The 18696-nt window shown below is 32.4% G+C and overlaps 1 protein-coding gene and 1 pseudogene across 1 annotated transcript; both read right to left on the bottom strand.

The window, feature by feature from the left end:
• Positions 1 to 3394: 3394 nt before the first annotated feature.
• On the bottom strand, positions 3395 to 4920 carry LOC126710216 (vinorine synthase-like; annotated as a pseudogene).
• Positions 4921 to 8649: 3729 nt separating this feature from the next.
• LOC126709340 (beta-amyrin 11-oxidase-like) lies at positions 8650 to 12282 on the bottom strand. The gene is made up of 8 exons (XM_050409549.1): positions 11991 to 12282; positions 10963 to 11440; positions 10370 to 10639; positions 10053 to 10142; positions 9735 to 9813; positions 9541 to 9647; positions 9197 to 9318; positions 8650 to 9076 (listed from the first exon to the last, which is right to left on the bottom strand). Exons 1-8 carry the CDS (start codon positions 12221 to 12223, stop codon positions 8983 to 8985), a joined length of 1473 nt encoding a protein of 490 aa, XP_050265506.1. The 5' UTR covers positions 12224 to 12282; the 3' UTR covers positions 8650 to 8982.
• Between the last annotated feature and the right edge of the window lie 6414 nt (positions 12283 to 18696).

The following is an 18696-nucleotide window of genomic DNA, read 5'->3' as shown; positions in this document are numbered from 1 at the left end:
AAGTACTCTATACCTAACAAAGCCATGCTTTTCAGCCTTTACAACCACTCCCAACGACTCTGGGGAGAGGCTGATGGGACAAGTATCAGTATGATGAATCTAAATCTACACGTGGATGTTGGGTGGAGGAAGGAAGCCAGTATAAAATGGGGGGTAGGAGGCAATCTGGAGGGGACTTCGGGAACCACTGCCGCTCAACATGTACTAGAAAAAGCTCCTCGGATCGTGCCGAGGACCAGTCTTCTTTGATAAATTCAGTTCATTTCTGCTTGATTGTCATGAACACCATATTAATTGTTATCCATGCACTAAAGCCTAGCTCTTTGACCCACTATCTACAAATTTATTGTACTGGGTTCACTGGTCCAAGATCCCATACATCTTGAGTTTGGGCTGCAAAACGTGTCCCTACAGGAAGTTAAAGAGAATATAAAATTTAGAACATAAATATTATGAGGATTTCCTATTATATACAATGAAAACGACTAATTTATATTCCTTTATTCAAATTCAAAGATTACGTTATGAGATAAGAAGGTGTCAGACATTTGCTACAGTCAATTATAAGATTAGTTTCTTGACATCTAATGACCAATAAATTTTACATTATTTCCATCATGCCACACATTAATAAATAAAATGAAAATTCATCATCTAATAAAGTGAACATGTCATACTTTTTTTAAGAAAATAATTGGCAATGCTTATATGTGGAAAATAAGAAGTTAAATGAAGAGACCATGCAAGGGAGCTTGAGGGTCTAGGGGGCAACGACAACAGGTGAAGCCAAGTTGGCCCCTGATATTCTTGATCACAGGCTGCCCTATCAGAATTAGAATTCCATTGGATCGTTCACTTATAATAATAATAATAATAATAATAAAAAGGTTCTTGTCTAGCTACTTACAATTACAATATTGTAGACTTCAAGTTAATTAGTCAAATATTCCTATTGTTCTATCTCCCAATCCTGTAATTCTGCATCTGATGCAATTAAGAATTTAAGATCTCTTCCCCTTATTAATTTATATACTATTAATAACAGGATTTTTTGTTTGGGTCTTAACATTTTACGTACTAAAATACCCTCACACAAATTCTTAAACTCTCTAAAATACCCATATTTTTTAGTTAAATATTTCTTTTTGAGAAAATAGTTAAATAATTTTAATTTAAATTAAAAAAAAATACAAGCTAGCTAAAAGAATAATTTACTATTCCTAAGCTTTAGGCTTTTTCTTTTAACTTCTCCATTCACCCTAATACTTAGGACACTATCTCTATCTCATTTTTAAATATTATTCCATGTTACTTTTCTTTTTCTTCTTAAAAAAAAATACAATGGTTATTTATATTACTTCTAAACATTATAACACTAAAAAAGAAAAGAAAAAAGAGAGCATTATTGCATGTGTAAAGCGCGTGTGATGTATCTAGTAGTAAAGTTCTATTGTTGAAAAGATTTGTTTCCTTTACTTTTGTTGAATTTTCAAAGATTTTGTTCATATAAAGCTCTAGTGTTGAAAAGATCAAGAATATCGACAGCAAGCTTTTCGTAAAATGTATATTGTATTCCTTTATAAGCTTTCTCGGTTTCTTGTCTCAAAATATCGAGAACAAGAGTGACAATCAGGCCAAGCACAAACACAAAGAGAATCGAGTCAACAGCAAGATAAAGAAGAAGACTGACAAAAGCTACAGTCGTTTATGTAAACAGCTCTTAAGCTGTATGTAGTTTTTCTGTAACCTGTTATTATTCTTATAATGAGCATGTGGTGTGCACTTTGCTTGCTAATACAGGTGTCTTAGTGTGATTAGTTGTTAATTAATAGATGGTCATTTATTTCTGTTAGTTTGTAAAGCTCCCTCTGTTGCTCTGTTTTAATACGACGCCGTTTTGGACTGATTTTAAATTTTATTTAATTATTCATTTCTTAATTTTAAAAACGCTAATTCCAAACACAAATGATGTTGTCCCTCCAGCGATGTTCCAGTTTGCTTAGGAACGAAAGCACAAGAATCTTGAAATGGTGTGGGTATTGCTTAGGAACGAAAGCACAAGAATCTTGAAATTAGAATGAAGTAGAGGAAACCAAATAAGAATATGGAAATGAAATGGTAATTGATGAAGACAAAGAATTTGGATGACCCATGATTCCTTTTCTTGTACTTCTTGTTGTTAACAGTGTTTGTGTTTGTGTTGGCGGGCGGAGGCCTTCTTGTGGTCAAGTAGGGATAGCAATGGGGCTGGGCAGGGCCGAAGGATGGGGTCTTTGTTCCTGCCCCGCATGGTTTTGTCTTACCCCATCCCCACCCCGCCCCGTATGATGGAGAAAATTTTCTCACCCCATCCCCACCCCTTAGGGCCTTGCGAAGCCCCATCCCACCCCGTAAAACTCCACTTTTTGTTAATTTGCCCTACAAATAGAACAATTTTTTTAATGAAACCTATTTCATTAATAAAAATATACTTGAAATTACAACTAAATTTATCTCATCAAATCAAATCAATTTTTAGAAAAAATTGAATAATATATCTAAGTGTTTAACAAGACAACGATAAAAAATAAAAAACCTCATAGTATAACACATAACAAAATAAAGGTAGAGAACCACATCGGATAAAATAAAATAAGTTAATATTGATATGTTTGTTTAAATAGTAGAGTATTAGATTATGAAAAAATTACAATTATAATCCTTATCAACACGGGGCGGGGCGGGGCAGGGTGGGTCAAAAAAGTTTAAACCCATCCCCGCCCCTCCCCGTGGTGCGGGGCTAAAATCTTGCCCTATCCCCATCCCAACACCTTTGCGGGGCGGGAAAAACCCGTGCGGGGCGAAGCGGGGAGGGGCGGGTTAAGCAGGGCGGGGAAAAATTGCCATCCCTATGATCAAGTTCATCCAGCTATTCCAATTTCGTGAAATTTTAATTACTTGAAATAGGTTGGAACTTTCTCGGTTGGATTTAATTCGTTGCAGAAGAGCACTTCACATTCAACCTTTCCTCTTGACACATTGGTGGGCATGCGGAAGGCATGAGTTTGTGCTTGTGGAGCCATGGTCTTCCCAATCATGCCCAATCATGCGTGGTATTGGTAAGGAACTGTTGAGTATTAGATTTGGAACCTCTTTCTTTCTTTATTTATTTATTTTTAATTTCTAGTTTTTTTAATTAACATTTTTTAAAATTAAGAAATAAATAATTAAAAATAAAATAAAATAAGTAAAAAAAGGGTGTTGTTTTGGAGTGTTAACACTTAACAGTAGAATTGAATGACTATTTAATAGAGGTTTAAATTGAGGACTTTTGAAATTTAAAGAACTAAATGACTTAATATAAATTTAGAGGGCTGAAATGAAAAAGTAGTAAAATTTAGAAAGTATTTTTTGCATTTTGGCCCAAATTTAAATAGTTACAAGCGAAATCAAACATCAATGCTGGGGTTCACTGAAGCAAATTCTAGAAGCTCCTCATGTTGTTCAAACATGGACATCTCTTCCTCATCCAAGGTTATTAGAACTTCAACTGCACCGTCAGTCGTATCCTGCAAAGAAATGGTATTACTCACAAGCTTGTTTATACTTGTGTTCCATACCGGCTTGCCCCACCCGAAATCGGTTTCATACAATGGAAATTTGCACCAACTTGAGCATTTGTATACCACCAATTCCTTCCTATTCCTGAAGATCTCTGCCCTCTCCTTGAGAGCATCCATTAGAGCCTCGAAACCTCCCTCCCCTCTGAACTTGTTTGCCTTGTTGTTGAGGAAGTCATTCTTTGTCTCCCTCATGCTTTGCACTAGCTTGTGTAGTTCCAGGTCGCTCTCTTCTTCAACAATCACCGCAAAAGGCCACACGAAGTTTCCAAACAGCGTGTCAGGCAAAGGCGGGTCCATTCTACCGCGGAGGTTCGCTCCTTGAAACAACACGGTGGGCTTGAAAGACCCGGTTTTTGATTTGACAACCGCTGCTGCACAATTCCAGAGTTTTGCTAGTACTAGTTCCCCACGTGAAGGATAGTATTGCTCTCGTCCAATCAAGCTTATAACTTTTTCTTTAAGCTCCGCAATTTTAGAGGCAATGATCACGAACCTCCCTGTTTTGAACTTATTGCCGGAAATTTTCACAGACGCTGACATTCCCGGAATCTCCTTTAGGCCGCAAGAGAGAATATCCGGTTAAATTGGGGAGAATAGGTTCACTCAAACCTCGACATGTCTTGGTCCAGCTCTTTAACAGCGTTAGTAGCGAAGCGGTATCGATAATCTTGTGTGAAAGGGAAACACTAACAGTGGTGCCACCGCAGCTGAACTTGGTGAACTTGATGAGCCACAGGGAACCCTAGGACAATTCCAGGGTTTCAGGGTCAGTGGTGGGAAGGAATTGATCAAGTGTCTCAAAGTTTGGTTTGCTAAGGAAGTCGGAAAGCGTACTATCACATCGGGCTTCGACGAAGAACCCACCATCGTCATTGCAGCCGATTGTGGAGGCATCAAGGAGGCGGCCAGCAAGGGGGTAGAAGCGGGTGAGGGTATCGAATATAGATTGCTGGAGGAGTTGGGATTTACGTGAGAATTCCACATTGGGGTCGGAGGTGGCTGCATCGGCGGGGAAGAAGAAGGTGGTGTTGCCATGGATGGGCGGAGAGAGCTGGTCAAGAAGAGAGAGTTTAAAAGTTTTGAGGTTGTGAGGAGTAGGTGAAGAAGGTTTGATGCAAGTTCTGGAAACGATCTGAGTCATGTTTGCTTGCTTTTGATTTTGTTGTTCTAACAGCTAATTGAATTTGGAACGAGTATGACTGATGCAGTTCTTTCTTCCTTTATAGATAGAGGAAGCAATGCTTTTGGATTTTAGTATATGGGAAGATAGTTAGAATGGGAATATTTTGCTTGTTCAATTCCTCATTTTCTTCAAATGCCCTAGTCTTGACTCTTGTTTCAGTTTCAGACGGGCATAAGGTACAAGAACTACATGTTATAATATTACGTACAAAAACTAGTCAACAAAAACAAAACCATATTTCTAAGTTTGATTTTTCTCCCAAGTTATAGGGCATAACATTAAGTATTTTGTATCGCCACCAACAGAACAATATATAGTTGTTGGAATATGCATAGGAACATATATAAAACATATATATCTATATATATATATATATATATATATATATATATATATATATTTAGGCAAATTAGATTGCATTAAAAACTAAAGACTTCGGAACAAGCCGGTACAAGCTAGACACTGCCGAATTATCCATTACATCAGCATATTACCAATCAATTTATCACCTAAAATAACTACGGATGTTACTTTTACTATTTTTTATATTAATGAAAATATGAGAAAACTATGCTAGGTTAGCACTTCATCAAAGATACCACCACACACCCTTAGTGAGATGATCACTTTATAAATATAAATGTTTGTGAGGTGTGAGGAATAAGGGTTGGGGTTCAAATTTTCAAGAGGGAGTTTCATACACATATACACTTAGATTAGGATAAAGTAGAATTTTAATCTTTAATAATTAAAAAAAAAAAAAAAAAAAACTCATCAAAGATGGGTAAGACATCCGATCAAAAAAAAAAAAGGTAAGACATTTCCAAGAGCCTTCTCAATAATTAATTCACATTATATTATTCATTTCATAGGGAGAATTGGGGTCTGAATACTCCTATCTCATCCCTCTTATATTGTAGTAACGTTATATATTTGTTTTATTAAGAAAATAGTGAGAAATATTCTCTATTTTTTTAGGCCAAAATGTAAAACCTACTATTTAAATTTCACAAATTTTCATTTCAATTCTCCTCAATTTAGTCATCTATTAGCATTCCATCCATTCTTGTTGTTAACTTGCCCTTAATTTAATATTTAATATTTATTTTATTATTTATTTCTTAATATTAAAAAAATTAATTAAAAAAACCAAAAATTAAAATAACTAACGACTCGTCCCTCTCCATCTGAAGAACAAGAATAGAAACCCCACCCGCCCATTGCCTAACCCATTGAAAACTGAGAATAAAGAGGGAGAAAGAGAGAAAGAGAGATCTGGGTTAAGGAAAAAAGAAAAAAGAAAAAAGAAAAAGGTATATATATATATATATTTGTATTGTAAAATTAATTATATATTTGTTTTATTAAGAAAATAGTGAGAAACCTTTTTTTTTTTTTTTTAAATTATAATAATTTGAATTCATCAAAAGATATTAATCCCAAATTCATAAAATTCCCAATTAAATTTTAGACCCCCTATCCTAAATTCATCCCACTTATCTTAAAAAAAAAAAAAAAAAAAAATCAAAAACAATATTTTTAATAAAAGGGTCAACTTTTTTTTTTTTTTTTGGTGAGAGAAAAATAATATTTCTCGTATTGTGCATCTGACTTCAGCAGGTTCGACTCATTTTTAAATCTAAAGTCTTCATCTGAGTCATGTTTCTTGCTTTTGTTGCTGTTGTTCTTACAGCTAGAATGAGTATGAATTATGCAGGCCTTTCTTCTTTCATAGATGCAGAAAGCAATGCTTTTGGATTCTAGTACATGGGAAGATAGGTAGAGGGGGAGTATTTGTATTTTACTTGTTCCTTATTTTCTTCAAATTCCAGTATTGTTCCATACTTCCATTTGGTAGAAGAGCTACATATTATAAACTTATAATATTACCTACAAACTAGTCAATAAAAAAAAAATGATATTTCTAAATATGCTCTCACATTATAAGGCATAAAATTAATTATTTTAATTCGCCAAAATAACAATAGTTGTTGGAATACATTGGCATATTGCCAATCAATTTATCCTATTACAAAAAAATCAACCTTTTTGTGGTGTATTAAAATGCCGCAAAAAGAGAAAAAAAAAAAAAAGCGTTGTTATCTCTCTTCTCTCTATACTCTCTTTCTCTCTCCACTCTCATAAAATCTAACATTAATATTGTGTTTTGAGAGAGAAATCGCAGGGATTTGCCCGATGTCTCTTTCTCTCTCTGTGGTCGGCTAAGTCTTTGTTGTTTTATTTTATTTTATTTTCCTTCTTTCAAAATTTCCATCCATCTTGATCCTGCATATCTGAATATGATACACAGACATTTGAGCATAACACCGTTTTGATCTTCAATGGGCAAGCTTAACCTGCCAAGTTTAAGGGTAGACTCAATGGCGGCTCTAGAATTTTTTTTGGGGTGTTAGCAGTGGTGGAGTTAGGAATTTGTCATTGGAGGTAAGTAAAAAAATGAAATAATTATTTTTTTTATATGTACAACTTCCATATTATATACATTATACAATAATCTAAAATAGGATTCTAAATATAATTTAATATAAATATTGGTAAGACAACAACTAGTTTTTTTTTAGAGAGTTTCAACCTATGGCGTTCGCTCCAAATGATAGCTCTTTATTATTAGATCAAGATATCAATCAGTTTTTGGTATAGGCGAGGATTGAACTCCAGATCTCTCATCAACCATCAGAGACTTAAGTGTACTTTTTATTTTCAGACAATTTTATAATGAAGATGAATTCAACTCCATGTAAAAAGAGATGATTGATCACGGGCAAGAAGTCAATCAAAATTAGAATTCTTAGTAGGGTCCAAAGAAATATATATATATATATATATATATACACGTCTTATCTTCGTGAGAACAACTATTCAAGAGTGTCCGCCATTTACGGTTTCTTAAGAATACTTTTTCCTTTCAGACACAATTTTATAATGAAGATGAATTCAACTCCATATGAAAAGAGATGATTGATCACATGCAACAAGTATATTAGAATTAGAATTCTTTATATATATATATATATATAGGGATTTTGCTAATGTGTATCCTAAGGGCACACAATAATTAATCATTTTTGGAAAAAACTTTCTCAAAAATTGAAAAAGTATTGACAACTTTTTTAATTCTCGAGAAAATGTTTCCAAAATTAGATGGCTTAATGTGTGCCCTAAGGACATACATTAACCGGATCCATATATATATATAGACACACACGTCTTATCTTCGTGAGAACAACTATTTAAGAGTGTCTATTTACTGTTTCTTAAGGGCACCTTTCGTTTTCAGACACATTTTATAAAATGAAGATCAATTCACTCCATATAAAAAGTGATGATTGATCACAGGCAAGAGCCAAGAAGTTTCTTAGAATAAGAATGCAATGGAATACACAAAATTCGGCACGAAGGATTAAAAATTTCTGCCGCCATTAAATGATTTATATATCAGTTTTTTGAGTAATGGTCTTTCCAAGTAAGTCTGCTTTTCGTAGAATCTTTCACTTATTATAATTAAAAAATAATTTGCGAGGTCAGAAAATGTTCATCGCTACCTACGATTATAATATTGAAGACTCCAACTCAGTCAAATATTCCTATTGTTCCGTCTTCGGAAAGATCAACTAAACAAATATATATAGTGACTACTATCGGAGATAATGCTGCACCTTTGTACATTGTATACAATACTCACTTTATAAGCTTCACCGTTTCTTGCGGACTACATGTCATTTAATAAGAATGAAGTAAAAATTAATTCAAAAGTAGGAATTAAGAATTAGATCCAGGTGGTGGTTGTGGTTCTAAAGAATCTAAGCCCTGTCAATTTTGATGTAATCATTCAAACAGCTACAGTTCACCTAAAACCATCACAACTTTTATTTTACTGAATAAATTCAACCATTACAAATATTATATTCAACATAAAAATACATATACAAGGCTTTATGCGTTACACGAAATATATATATTAAATTTGTCCCACGTAGCTTAGGGTGGTTTCCAACTTAAACTAGAGAGTACTTATATATGCCGGTGAAGTTTATGACCAGTATTCAGTTGCACTGAACTCGTTGAGATTATAACACATGTCTATTTTTGAACATATGTAACCATTTTAACGGATCTAGTACATCTGGACTTAAATCTCACCCTATACATGCACTTTATTGGTAATAATGTAAATAATTATGTGACTTTGATGATTTTTGCAAGGCACATGTCAGTAGGCCTTGCTACTGGTAAATACTTCACTGGGCAACCTGGATTAAGTCGCTCCACACTGTACCAATTAAAAAAAAAAAAAAACTTTGTAAACATATACAGAGAGAAAAAAGTTAATTTTATTTGACATGAACTAGTTGACGTTTAAAGGTTGCAAAAAGAAAGCATGTAATCTCACTTGTAGTTAAGGATATAATGATGAAGGAAAATGGCGATCTCAAGCTTGGCCAGCTCACTTCCAGGGCATATCCTACTTCCTGCTCCAAATGGAAGGAAACTTCCAGCTCTGGGTTTATGATTCTAGACAAAAGTTGAGCAAACATGATTATCAATTTTTTAGACTCGTTATTAAATAGGAATAATATAACTTCTTTAAAAAACCTTTTTTTTTGGACAAAGACTTCTTTAAAAGTCTTATCGAAAGAAACTTCTCAACCAAATTAACTTTTTTCAGAAATGTAAGATACCAACAGAAGGGAATAAGAAAAGAATTGTAAGATACTAAAACTTTGTTCAACTTACATCCCATCTTGAAGGATCAAATTCCTTTGGGTTTGCATAGGTTTCAGGATCCATATGAACACCCCTATTCCAGACTAAAACTTTCCATCCTTTTGGAACTAGATAACCTACAAGTAAATAAATTTCTTTAAGAAGACATAATATAAAAGAGGGATGATAGAGTTTGAAAATATATAGGTGATTGAAGAACTAACCATTGATATTAACATCCTCTTTCGCCTCTCTGAAAACTGAAAATGAGATGCTAGTTCTGCGCAGCATCTCATCAATTACCTAGTTCATAAAAATTTGCAGCTTGTTAATTTTTGTTTAGCTCGTTCATCATTTTCCCTAAGGGAATTTGACATAAACTTGTTTCACATGTGTCTAATCATTTTCTACTCCTTAGATTGTCCCATCATTAGTACTAGTTTTCTCATAAGAACAGTAATGCCTCACATGCTTTTTAAAACAATCTTGAATAATTTCTGTTCCCTAGATAGAAATTGCATGCTTCTTCAATGTGTACATACCTTAGAAAGATATTCCATTTGTCTAATCTCTTTAAGGTTAAGCCCTTTTTGTGTAGATGGTCTTCTCTTCATGATCTCCTCTTGCTCTTCCTGAGAAGTGGAATCCAAGTTTAGTGAAAAAATCTTTTTTATTTTTATTTTTTATGTTATCTAATTGGCCACAAGCCAAGGTTAAGTGAGAAGTAATTCTAATTCAACAGTGCCTTTAAACTATGTTATCTCGTAAGATAAGATTTATTCCAATCTAGGCATCTAGTTCTGCTGGGTATCACGTTACACAATCTAGTATACTATTTCAATACATACTACAAACCAACCTTTGCTATTTTGAAGACCTCTGGATTTTCTGATAGATAAATGACTGACCATAATGCACCATGAGCTGAGCTTTCATGACCAGCTAACATGAACACGATTAATAAATCTATAATATCCAAATCCTCCAATTGTTTACCATCTTCGTCTTTGACTCCCATAAGTAAATCCATCATATCTTTTTTCGCATCTGTTTCATTGGTGTTGTCTTTCATCGTGACCCTCTTTTTGTCTAGTACAGATTGGAATATCTTCACCAACTTCTTTCGTGCCTGAATAAAGAAAACCACCTTGAAGTCTCATTTGTTTTACAAATACAACAAAGTTGGAAACCAACAATTTCCATCTATTGCTAGACGACTACTGCATAAAATAGAGATAGTAAGATATTATTATTATAATTGTTATTATTATTATTATTTGTTCCAAATGAGGTTACATAACAAAATAGTTTCATTTGAGGCCATATAACAAAATTATTTGTGAAAACAGTATAATGGGCAAAAAGGAGCCCTAAGTAAGTTAAAAAAAGAAAGTAGCAATCCATACATTAGGTCTTTCTTTTTTATTGTTTTCTTTGCTGATGAGACTTTACCTTGAGTGCTCTGCGGAATACAAATCCCGGAAGATTAATGGCCTGAGACTTTATTCCTGCATTTAAGTCTGTGTACAAGTTCTCTACTGATGATATAACTGATTCACTATATGTACTGATGAAAATGTTTGTAATCACTTTAAAGGCAACCCCTCTCAACTCTGCCAAGAGCTTGACTGGCTGATTCATGCTAGCCCACTCATCCAAAGAATTAACCACTATGCCCTCTATAAGATCTATATATCCAGACAGTGCCTCATGGCCATTGATGGGAGCTGTGGTTAGCCGGCGCAATCGTTTGTGCTCAGCATTTGTAATGCCATGGAATGATTTACCTGTAAGGATTGTTGTTGCTTTAGGATAACCTAGTTTGAATTGGTCATCATTTGTCAAAACTTTCCTGCATGTTTCTGGGGTACAAACAATCACACTTGGCTTCCCAAACATGTAGGTTTTGTAGATACCTGTCCGGCCATATCTGTAATTCCATAAGAAGAAGAAAAAAACGTGTAAGTATGTGCTTAAAAAATATTTGGTTGACAATAAAATTCCATTTGCTTGGCATCTTGAAAGTTAAGAAGTATTTTGTTATTTATGAAATCATAAATATCGTAACAAATTTCACATTTTTTATAATTATTGAGGTTGTAGGTTGTTATTAATGTACAATAAAAATGATCTAGTAGTGATCCAACAAGAAAGTAATGTTGTACTAATCAGAACAAATCCTCTAACCTGCTTTTTGTGCTTCATATTATGCTACACTAATCATGCTACCAAATGCTAATCATAATTTAGAGGCCAATAAACAAAGAATGCCTTTAAAGTTTACATGCATGTAAAATACTGTGTCTGTGATGCGTGTTTGAGAGAGAGAGAGAGAGAGATTTGGAAACAAGAGTGTGGATGTAGGAATGAGGATCATCAGATTTGAAAGCTTTGAGGAAGGTCCAATAGCACCTTTACATGCACGTGAAATAGTGAGAGAGAGAGAGAGAGAGAGAGAGAAAAGAGAGAGAGAAAGAGACTTGGAAACAAGGTTGTATATGTAGGAATCAGGGTCATCAGATTTGAAAGCTTTGAGGAAAGTTGGAAGACCCCCAAGGTAAGGCCATCCCATATCCCCAGGAGGGAGAGGATATCGTGTTTTCCCCAGCCTTCTAACATAATACCACTCATTGAATCTCCTGAGAAACCCAAACACAAAGACATAGCCACCCAACAGAACTGAAAGTATCAACCACAACAGCTCCAACTCCATTTTAACTATAGTTCCTCTCTTTCTTGGGGCTTGAGGAAACACTTACAATAAGTTCAAGTTCCCACAGGGGGAGTTTTTATAACCGTGACTGCTCAATGCCCATTACTTAGTCCATGATTCTTTTTTATTTTTTATTTTTTTTAAGAAGACTTAGTCCATGTTTCTTATTATATTTGTATTGTTGTTCTTGTTTTTATTATTAACATAAATTATTAGTTTCACTTATTCCACGGAAGTAGAACTTGCCGGCATGATTTTGAAACCCGGAACCGGGTACGCGTTCAACACCAAAAAAAAAACAAAAAATAAAACCCAGTGTACAAGGATTAAAAACCATGAAATATGATGACGTGAACATGGATTGAAAATAGAAGTGTACTGTCGTTTTGCTGCGGAGTAGACCCCTTGCTGGCTGTTTAATGGCTACCATGTGACTGGCAAAAACTAATAATGTTTGATGGCTACCGTGCCCCTGGCAAAAACTGAAAAATTTGATTTGTACTGGCCTGACTATGGTGTTTCCAGAGAAGAGGACGTCTGACGAGAGAAGAGATTAAAGTGAGATTGGAAGCTCTTCACGTGGTACCAGACAGAGGCTATAGAATACTCGTAAAGTACTATTCGGTTAATGTATACATTAATCATCAAATTTTTAAAATATTTTATAAAAAATTTAAAAAATTGTAAAAAATGTTAACATTTTTTTTTTCTTAATTTTTTAAAAATTGTTCATTAATGCATGCTTTAATAGCACACGTTAGTAAAACTCATAAATGTATATTTATTTTTCTCACATAATTATGAATTTTACTAATTAAATTCATGATAAAATCTATAATTCATGTGAGAAAATAAAATACACATTTATGTTACTCTTGAAATTTTCAATAATTTTCCAATAGAGACAGTAGACTCTTCACAGTGAATTTTTGGAATTTTGTTTGTTATTTTATTTACCATGTTTTTTGAAAGTGTTTTAACTTATGGCGTTCGCTTTTAATGATAGCTCTTTATTATCAAATTAAGACACTAATTAATTTTTAGTGTAAACAGGGATTGAATTTCAGATCTCTTATATAACCATCAGAAATTTTATCAGTTAAGCTAACTGAAACCCATTTTACTTTATTTACTTAAAAACTTGCACGCCACACGGGATTGAGATTGAAAAAGAGTTTTGGACCTCCTGCGTGTTGTTGACTTGTTTCTTGGTTAATTTATTTATTTATTTTTTATTTTGGGTAGGTGTTTCTTGGTTAATTTATTTAGTGATTAATCTAATTCTTAATTCTACAAAGTACAAACCCACCAATTCGTTCATTAATTTATTGCTTTACATTGCCCTATTAGTATAAGATTTACACTATAGATTAAACAAATATGCATAATATTATATACATTTACAACAAAAATCTTAAACCTCTTTCTTTTATGGTTCATTGAACGGTTTGGGTCTGAAAATCATGCTTGTTGGAGCATGTGATCTAGTTCATTGGTTAAATTAATATTGATCAAACAATAGTATCCCAAAATAATCAATAAAAAAATAAAATAAAATAAAGAGAAGTGTAAGAAAAATATCATAATACTGTTGAATCAAACCAAAATGTCGCCCTTAAATATTGATTTGTGCCCCTTCGAGTAAAATTCAACGCTTATGGTTCTTTTGGCTAAAAAACACTTCAAGATTAAATATGAGATTATTCAAGAAGATAATTTGGAATTTCTAGATTATTAAAAATAATTATTTATTTTTTCAAGAATGATAATAGTTTATATAGATAATTTAATGAAACCAATTATGATTAGGGTTAATCCAATAAAGAAAAGATTCTATCTTAATCATAAAATCTAAATCGTAAACCATTATTTATCTTTTTTATATATATATAGTAGCAGATAAAAACAAAGAAGCTATATAAAAACCATGCTCAAAAGTATCAATTGACACTCTGACCATATGGTAGAGTGTTGATTTAGACATTATGAGTTTTGATCATCACTCTACCATTAGGTTGACATATTTTCTCTGATTTTTCTCATAGAATTTTTTAGGCCCTTTTTGCGATTAAAGATAAATTCTTATCATCTAAAATTCACGTATTTAAGCCTTTTGAACTCAGAATTTTTGTCTATAAATAAGCGAACTCATTTAGAATAAAGGAGACCCTTTTGCATACTATTTCTCTTTTGAATTGGGGAAGAGCCTAAAGACAATGTTTTTGAACTCAAAGTTTTTGTCTATAAATAAGGGGACTCATTTAGAATAAAGGGAGACTCTTTTGCATATTATGAACTCGTTTGATAATGTTGTTCTAATAATATTATTTATATTTTTTAAAAATAAGTAAAATATTATTTAAATTAAAAAATATTACTTAATACCAGTATCATACCAAACGCGCCTGTTACTCTTTTGAATTTGGGAAAGAGCCTAAAGACAATGTTGAGAAATTTACCAAAGCTTAGAAATATAGGACCTAGTGGAAGAAGACCACTGGTTCGTGCACATCAGGGTTCATTTCATTGATGAGACGTGCACAATGCCTATTGATGGGCATTCTAGCATCTAGACTTGGACTAGGTTTGCTAGGATCATTAGGAACATGAGTGTCGTTGTACTTTTTCAATCCTTTTCAATAAAATGGACTTTGATTTGACTTACTGTAATGTGCTCAATGACAATGTACTTCTGTATATGGATTATGGTCCAGTAAACGTTTGCTTTAAGCAAGGACACACGTTAACAAATATGTTTTAAAAAAAGTTTTATTGGAAACTAAAAAAGTTTAATGTAATACTATTGTGTGCTTAGTAAAATTCATGGATTATTATCTTGAACTTAAAAATGAAATTAATAAGGGGTGTTTGATAGAGTGGTTTGAGAATTGTTGTTTGGAGTTTTTTGAAATAGTGTGGATGAAAAAATGTGTAATATTGTTTAAAATGTAAAAATGTGAATTTAAACTCACTTACCAAACAGGCTGTGAATAATTCGGAAGAAAAATAGAACCTGTAAAACAAAAAAAAAATGTCATTATTAATTTGAGAGATGATGAGAAACCATGCTTGATTTAAATCGGATTTATCCTGTCCCTAAAAGAAAGGGATGATCTCGAGGCCTTCTTATGGAGATTCCAAGAGGCGTGCATCTAGTCCCACGAGGATATACCTAATATTATCCCTATTCCAAAGATGTATGGAATAGTCCGATGCATATTTAATTTAGGGATTTTAATAAAGCATATTCCAAAGATGACTTTTTAGTTTTCATTACCCACATAAATGTACATGTTGACATCACTGTAGAGAGTGCACTAATATATATATATATATATATATATGTGCGTGCGTGCCTAAAGTTAAGAAAAAATCTAATTAAATTTTAAAGTAAAATCTAATACGTGTTTGAATTAATTTTTAAATTTGTGTATCAAGTTATTTTTAGAGATTTTAATAAAGTATATTCAAAAGATGACTATTTAGTTTTTACTACCCCACATAAATTTACATGTTGACATCATTGTTTAGAGTATATATATATATATATATATATATACAAAACTAAAAGAAAATCTAATTAAATTTTAAATTTGAGTATAATTTTGTGTCATGTGTCTCATCTAATTTTTAAATTTGTGTAACAAATGAATTATTGGATGCAAAAATCAAAGAGTCTAAATTCAATTAGATTCTAAATTAAAGTTAAATTTTGCACCCAAAAAAAAAAAAAATCAATTAGATTCTAAATTGAAGTTCAATTTTGCACCAAGTGTCCCATTTAATTTTTTAATTTTTGTGGCTAGTAAATTATTGGGCGCAAAAGCTGAAGAGTCTAGGTCCGGTTAGATCATATATATATACTAGTTAAAAGTCCCGTGCATTGCATGGTTTTATGATAAAATTTATAGAATATATGTAAAAATAATTATTATATTTTAATCATTATTATAACAAAATAAATAATTCTTATTAGTTGTGTTATAATATTATTTTTAGTTACATGTATCAAACTATTTGCATATGAGTTTTGCATTTAATGAATCTACATATGATTACAAACCTTTCTTAGGATATGGTTGAAATCCTTTATAACAAACTTGAAAAAAAATCAAGAAGAAAATTAAATTGAATTAAAAAAAAAATTAGAACCATATAGATTGTAAAGTTGCATATGAGTCTATGACCGCTTTAAAATAAATTTTTTTTAAAATAGCTATCATTTCAACTTTGATTTTACTATTTCAGTCAAATAAGTTTAGTCAAATAAATTTGATAATTGCAAAGGAAAAAACCCCTATTTTATAGTGATGGCTCAAGAGTAAAAATGATCAATGCACAAAAAAATTGATATTGGAAGAATGATGACTTTTTAAAGATTATTAAAATTCAGGAATTAAAGTTCCAAAATTTTGCAATTAAAAACCAGAAAAAAAAAGGATTAATGAAAATTTGTTGGGAATAAAAAATTATACTAATAATTAGCAAAAAATATTAATTAATGTTGCAAACCAATACATAATACTATGCATACTTTACGTAAATAAGTATTAAATGATAATATTCAAAATATAAATATAAAAAGAAAAGAAAAGAAAAAGGTAATATGAATAAATCCAATTTGAAAAAATAAATTTCATTTAAAAAAAATTTATATAAAAAATCCTATTAACTTAATAGTGGTGTATTTAAATGATCCAAAAAAATAATAAAGCATATACTTTTGTGCCTAATCACATCTAGCAAATAATAAAGCATTCAAAATATTGAAAGGCAATTTAAATTCATGTATGCTTGCCTGAGATACATACTTGTCCACCATTGCTGGAAAAAAACACAAAAACAAAGAAGATAAATACATACCTGTAATACTTTGGATGGTAGGTTTGATAAAAACTTTTACTATGGATTTCACAGACATAAAATTGCCTAAGTAATAAGAAGAAGAAAAAACAAAAAAAAAAAAACAAAAAAAAAAAAAAACAAAGGAGAGTTAGATATCTAAACAACATAGAAATTATAAAAGAATGAGAATTATTAATAATAATGGGGGGGAGAAAAGAAGAAGAAATTGTTATGCCTAAGAATATAAAAGAATACACGGAAAAATAGAATATATATATATATATATATATATATATATATATATATATATATATATAAATTCAATTGTAAGGAAGTTAGATTTCTAATCACTCTAGGAATTATAAGAGAAGAATTATTAATTTAGGATATATGTTTTATCCACAAAATAAAAATGTCATATAGATTGAATGAAAAAAAAAAAATATATATATATATATATATTGACAACAATGACATGAACGTAAGTAATGATAAAAAATAAAAAAGAAGAAGAAGAAGTAGTAATAATAAAAAATGAAAAAATATTTTGATAATATAATTAAATTTAATAACAAATAAAATGAAAAAAGAATTAATTCAAAGAAATTTAATTTTTACTTCTTATTTTGATATTTAAATAATTTGTTTTAATATTGATTTCATTCAAATGGTTATAAGTTATATCAACCCTAAACGAGCATATGTATCCATATGTAACATTCTAAATTAATAATAAATAAAAACATAATACTCTAACTTAATGTAACTGTAGGGACACGAATCGCGTTGGACCACAGTAGGGTTGGGTTCGCACGTAAATGGACCCGTACAATATCATTTGTAGAGAGTGGGGTCGAAAGGCTCAGTCATGTTTACTCAGCCGTGGTTTTGTTAAGTAGTTCATGCATGATCTAGAGGTGTTCACCCCTTTAGGTCCTTTTCTTTCCGGAAGAACCCCCCTTCCTTTAGGTTGCAAATTTTCCTTTTATATTAGCATGCATTCAATTTCCTTCGTCCACGTGTAGGGTTGAACTTTCCTAGCCTGACACTTGTCCCATCAGTTTAAGACCTGAGCTGTTGGGAGTGGTTGAGTAGGCTAAAGAGACACGACTCTGTGAGAGGCAAAGCTCCGTCTAGGGCAGGTAGTTTGGGCAGCCTGTCCTAGATATTTTATATTTCTTACAAGATTATCCCTTTGCCGCTTTTACCCCTTTCCTTAGTGTAGCTCTGGGCTAACCGAGGGCTTTACCTTCCTCGGCGGCTTCTATGGCCCATTAGTGCTCTGTGTTTATTGGGCTGGGACTACTATCCTCCCCGGCCTGGGCCTTAAGTATCCCTGTGAATAGGTGGATCTGGCCCATCTGTTGTCGGGCCCCACAATAGCCCCTCAAAACCCTGCTATCCAACTCCTCGGTTGGAAATGTGGGTTTTGATAATACCGAGACTTTATTGCGGCTCATTAAGTTCGGCCCTTGACCAACGTCAGCGACTTTTCACCTCCCCAAGTAATGCGCCGGTCTACGTGATAATTCCCTTGACTTACGCGTGAGGCGTTTATTCCGTTTGGTTAGCCGTAGTGCGCTTTTAATGTCTTCTTTTTACGAGGCCTCTTAACTCTATCGGTTAAG

This window comes from Quercus robur, chromosome 12, assembly GCF_932294415.1.
Source record: "Quercus robur chromosome 12, dhQueRobu3.1, whole genome shotgun sequence".
NCBI lineage: Eukaryota > Viridiplantae > Streptophyta > Magnoliopsida > Fagales > Fagaceae > Quercus > Quercus robur.
Note: the sequence above shows the minus strand (reverse complement) of the source record. Positions and strands in the feature narration are given on the sequence as shown.

Bases quoted from the DNA above. Each gene is read 5' to 3' on its own strand.
- LOC126709340 (XM_050409549.1), bottom strand. From the start codon at position 12,223: ATGGAGTTGGAGCTGTTGTGGTTGATACTTTCAGTTCTGTTGGGTGGC. The intron at 11,441-11,990 runs GTCTCTTTCTCT...ATGGAATTACAG, and splicing joins ATATACAACCTTGTTTCCAA to ATATGGCCGGACAGGTATCT. The intron at 9,077-9,196 runs GTGAGATTACAT...TAATTGGTACAG, and splicing joins CATTATATCCTTAACTACAA to TGTGGAGCGACTTAATCCAG.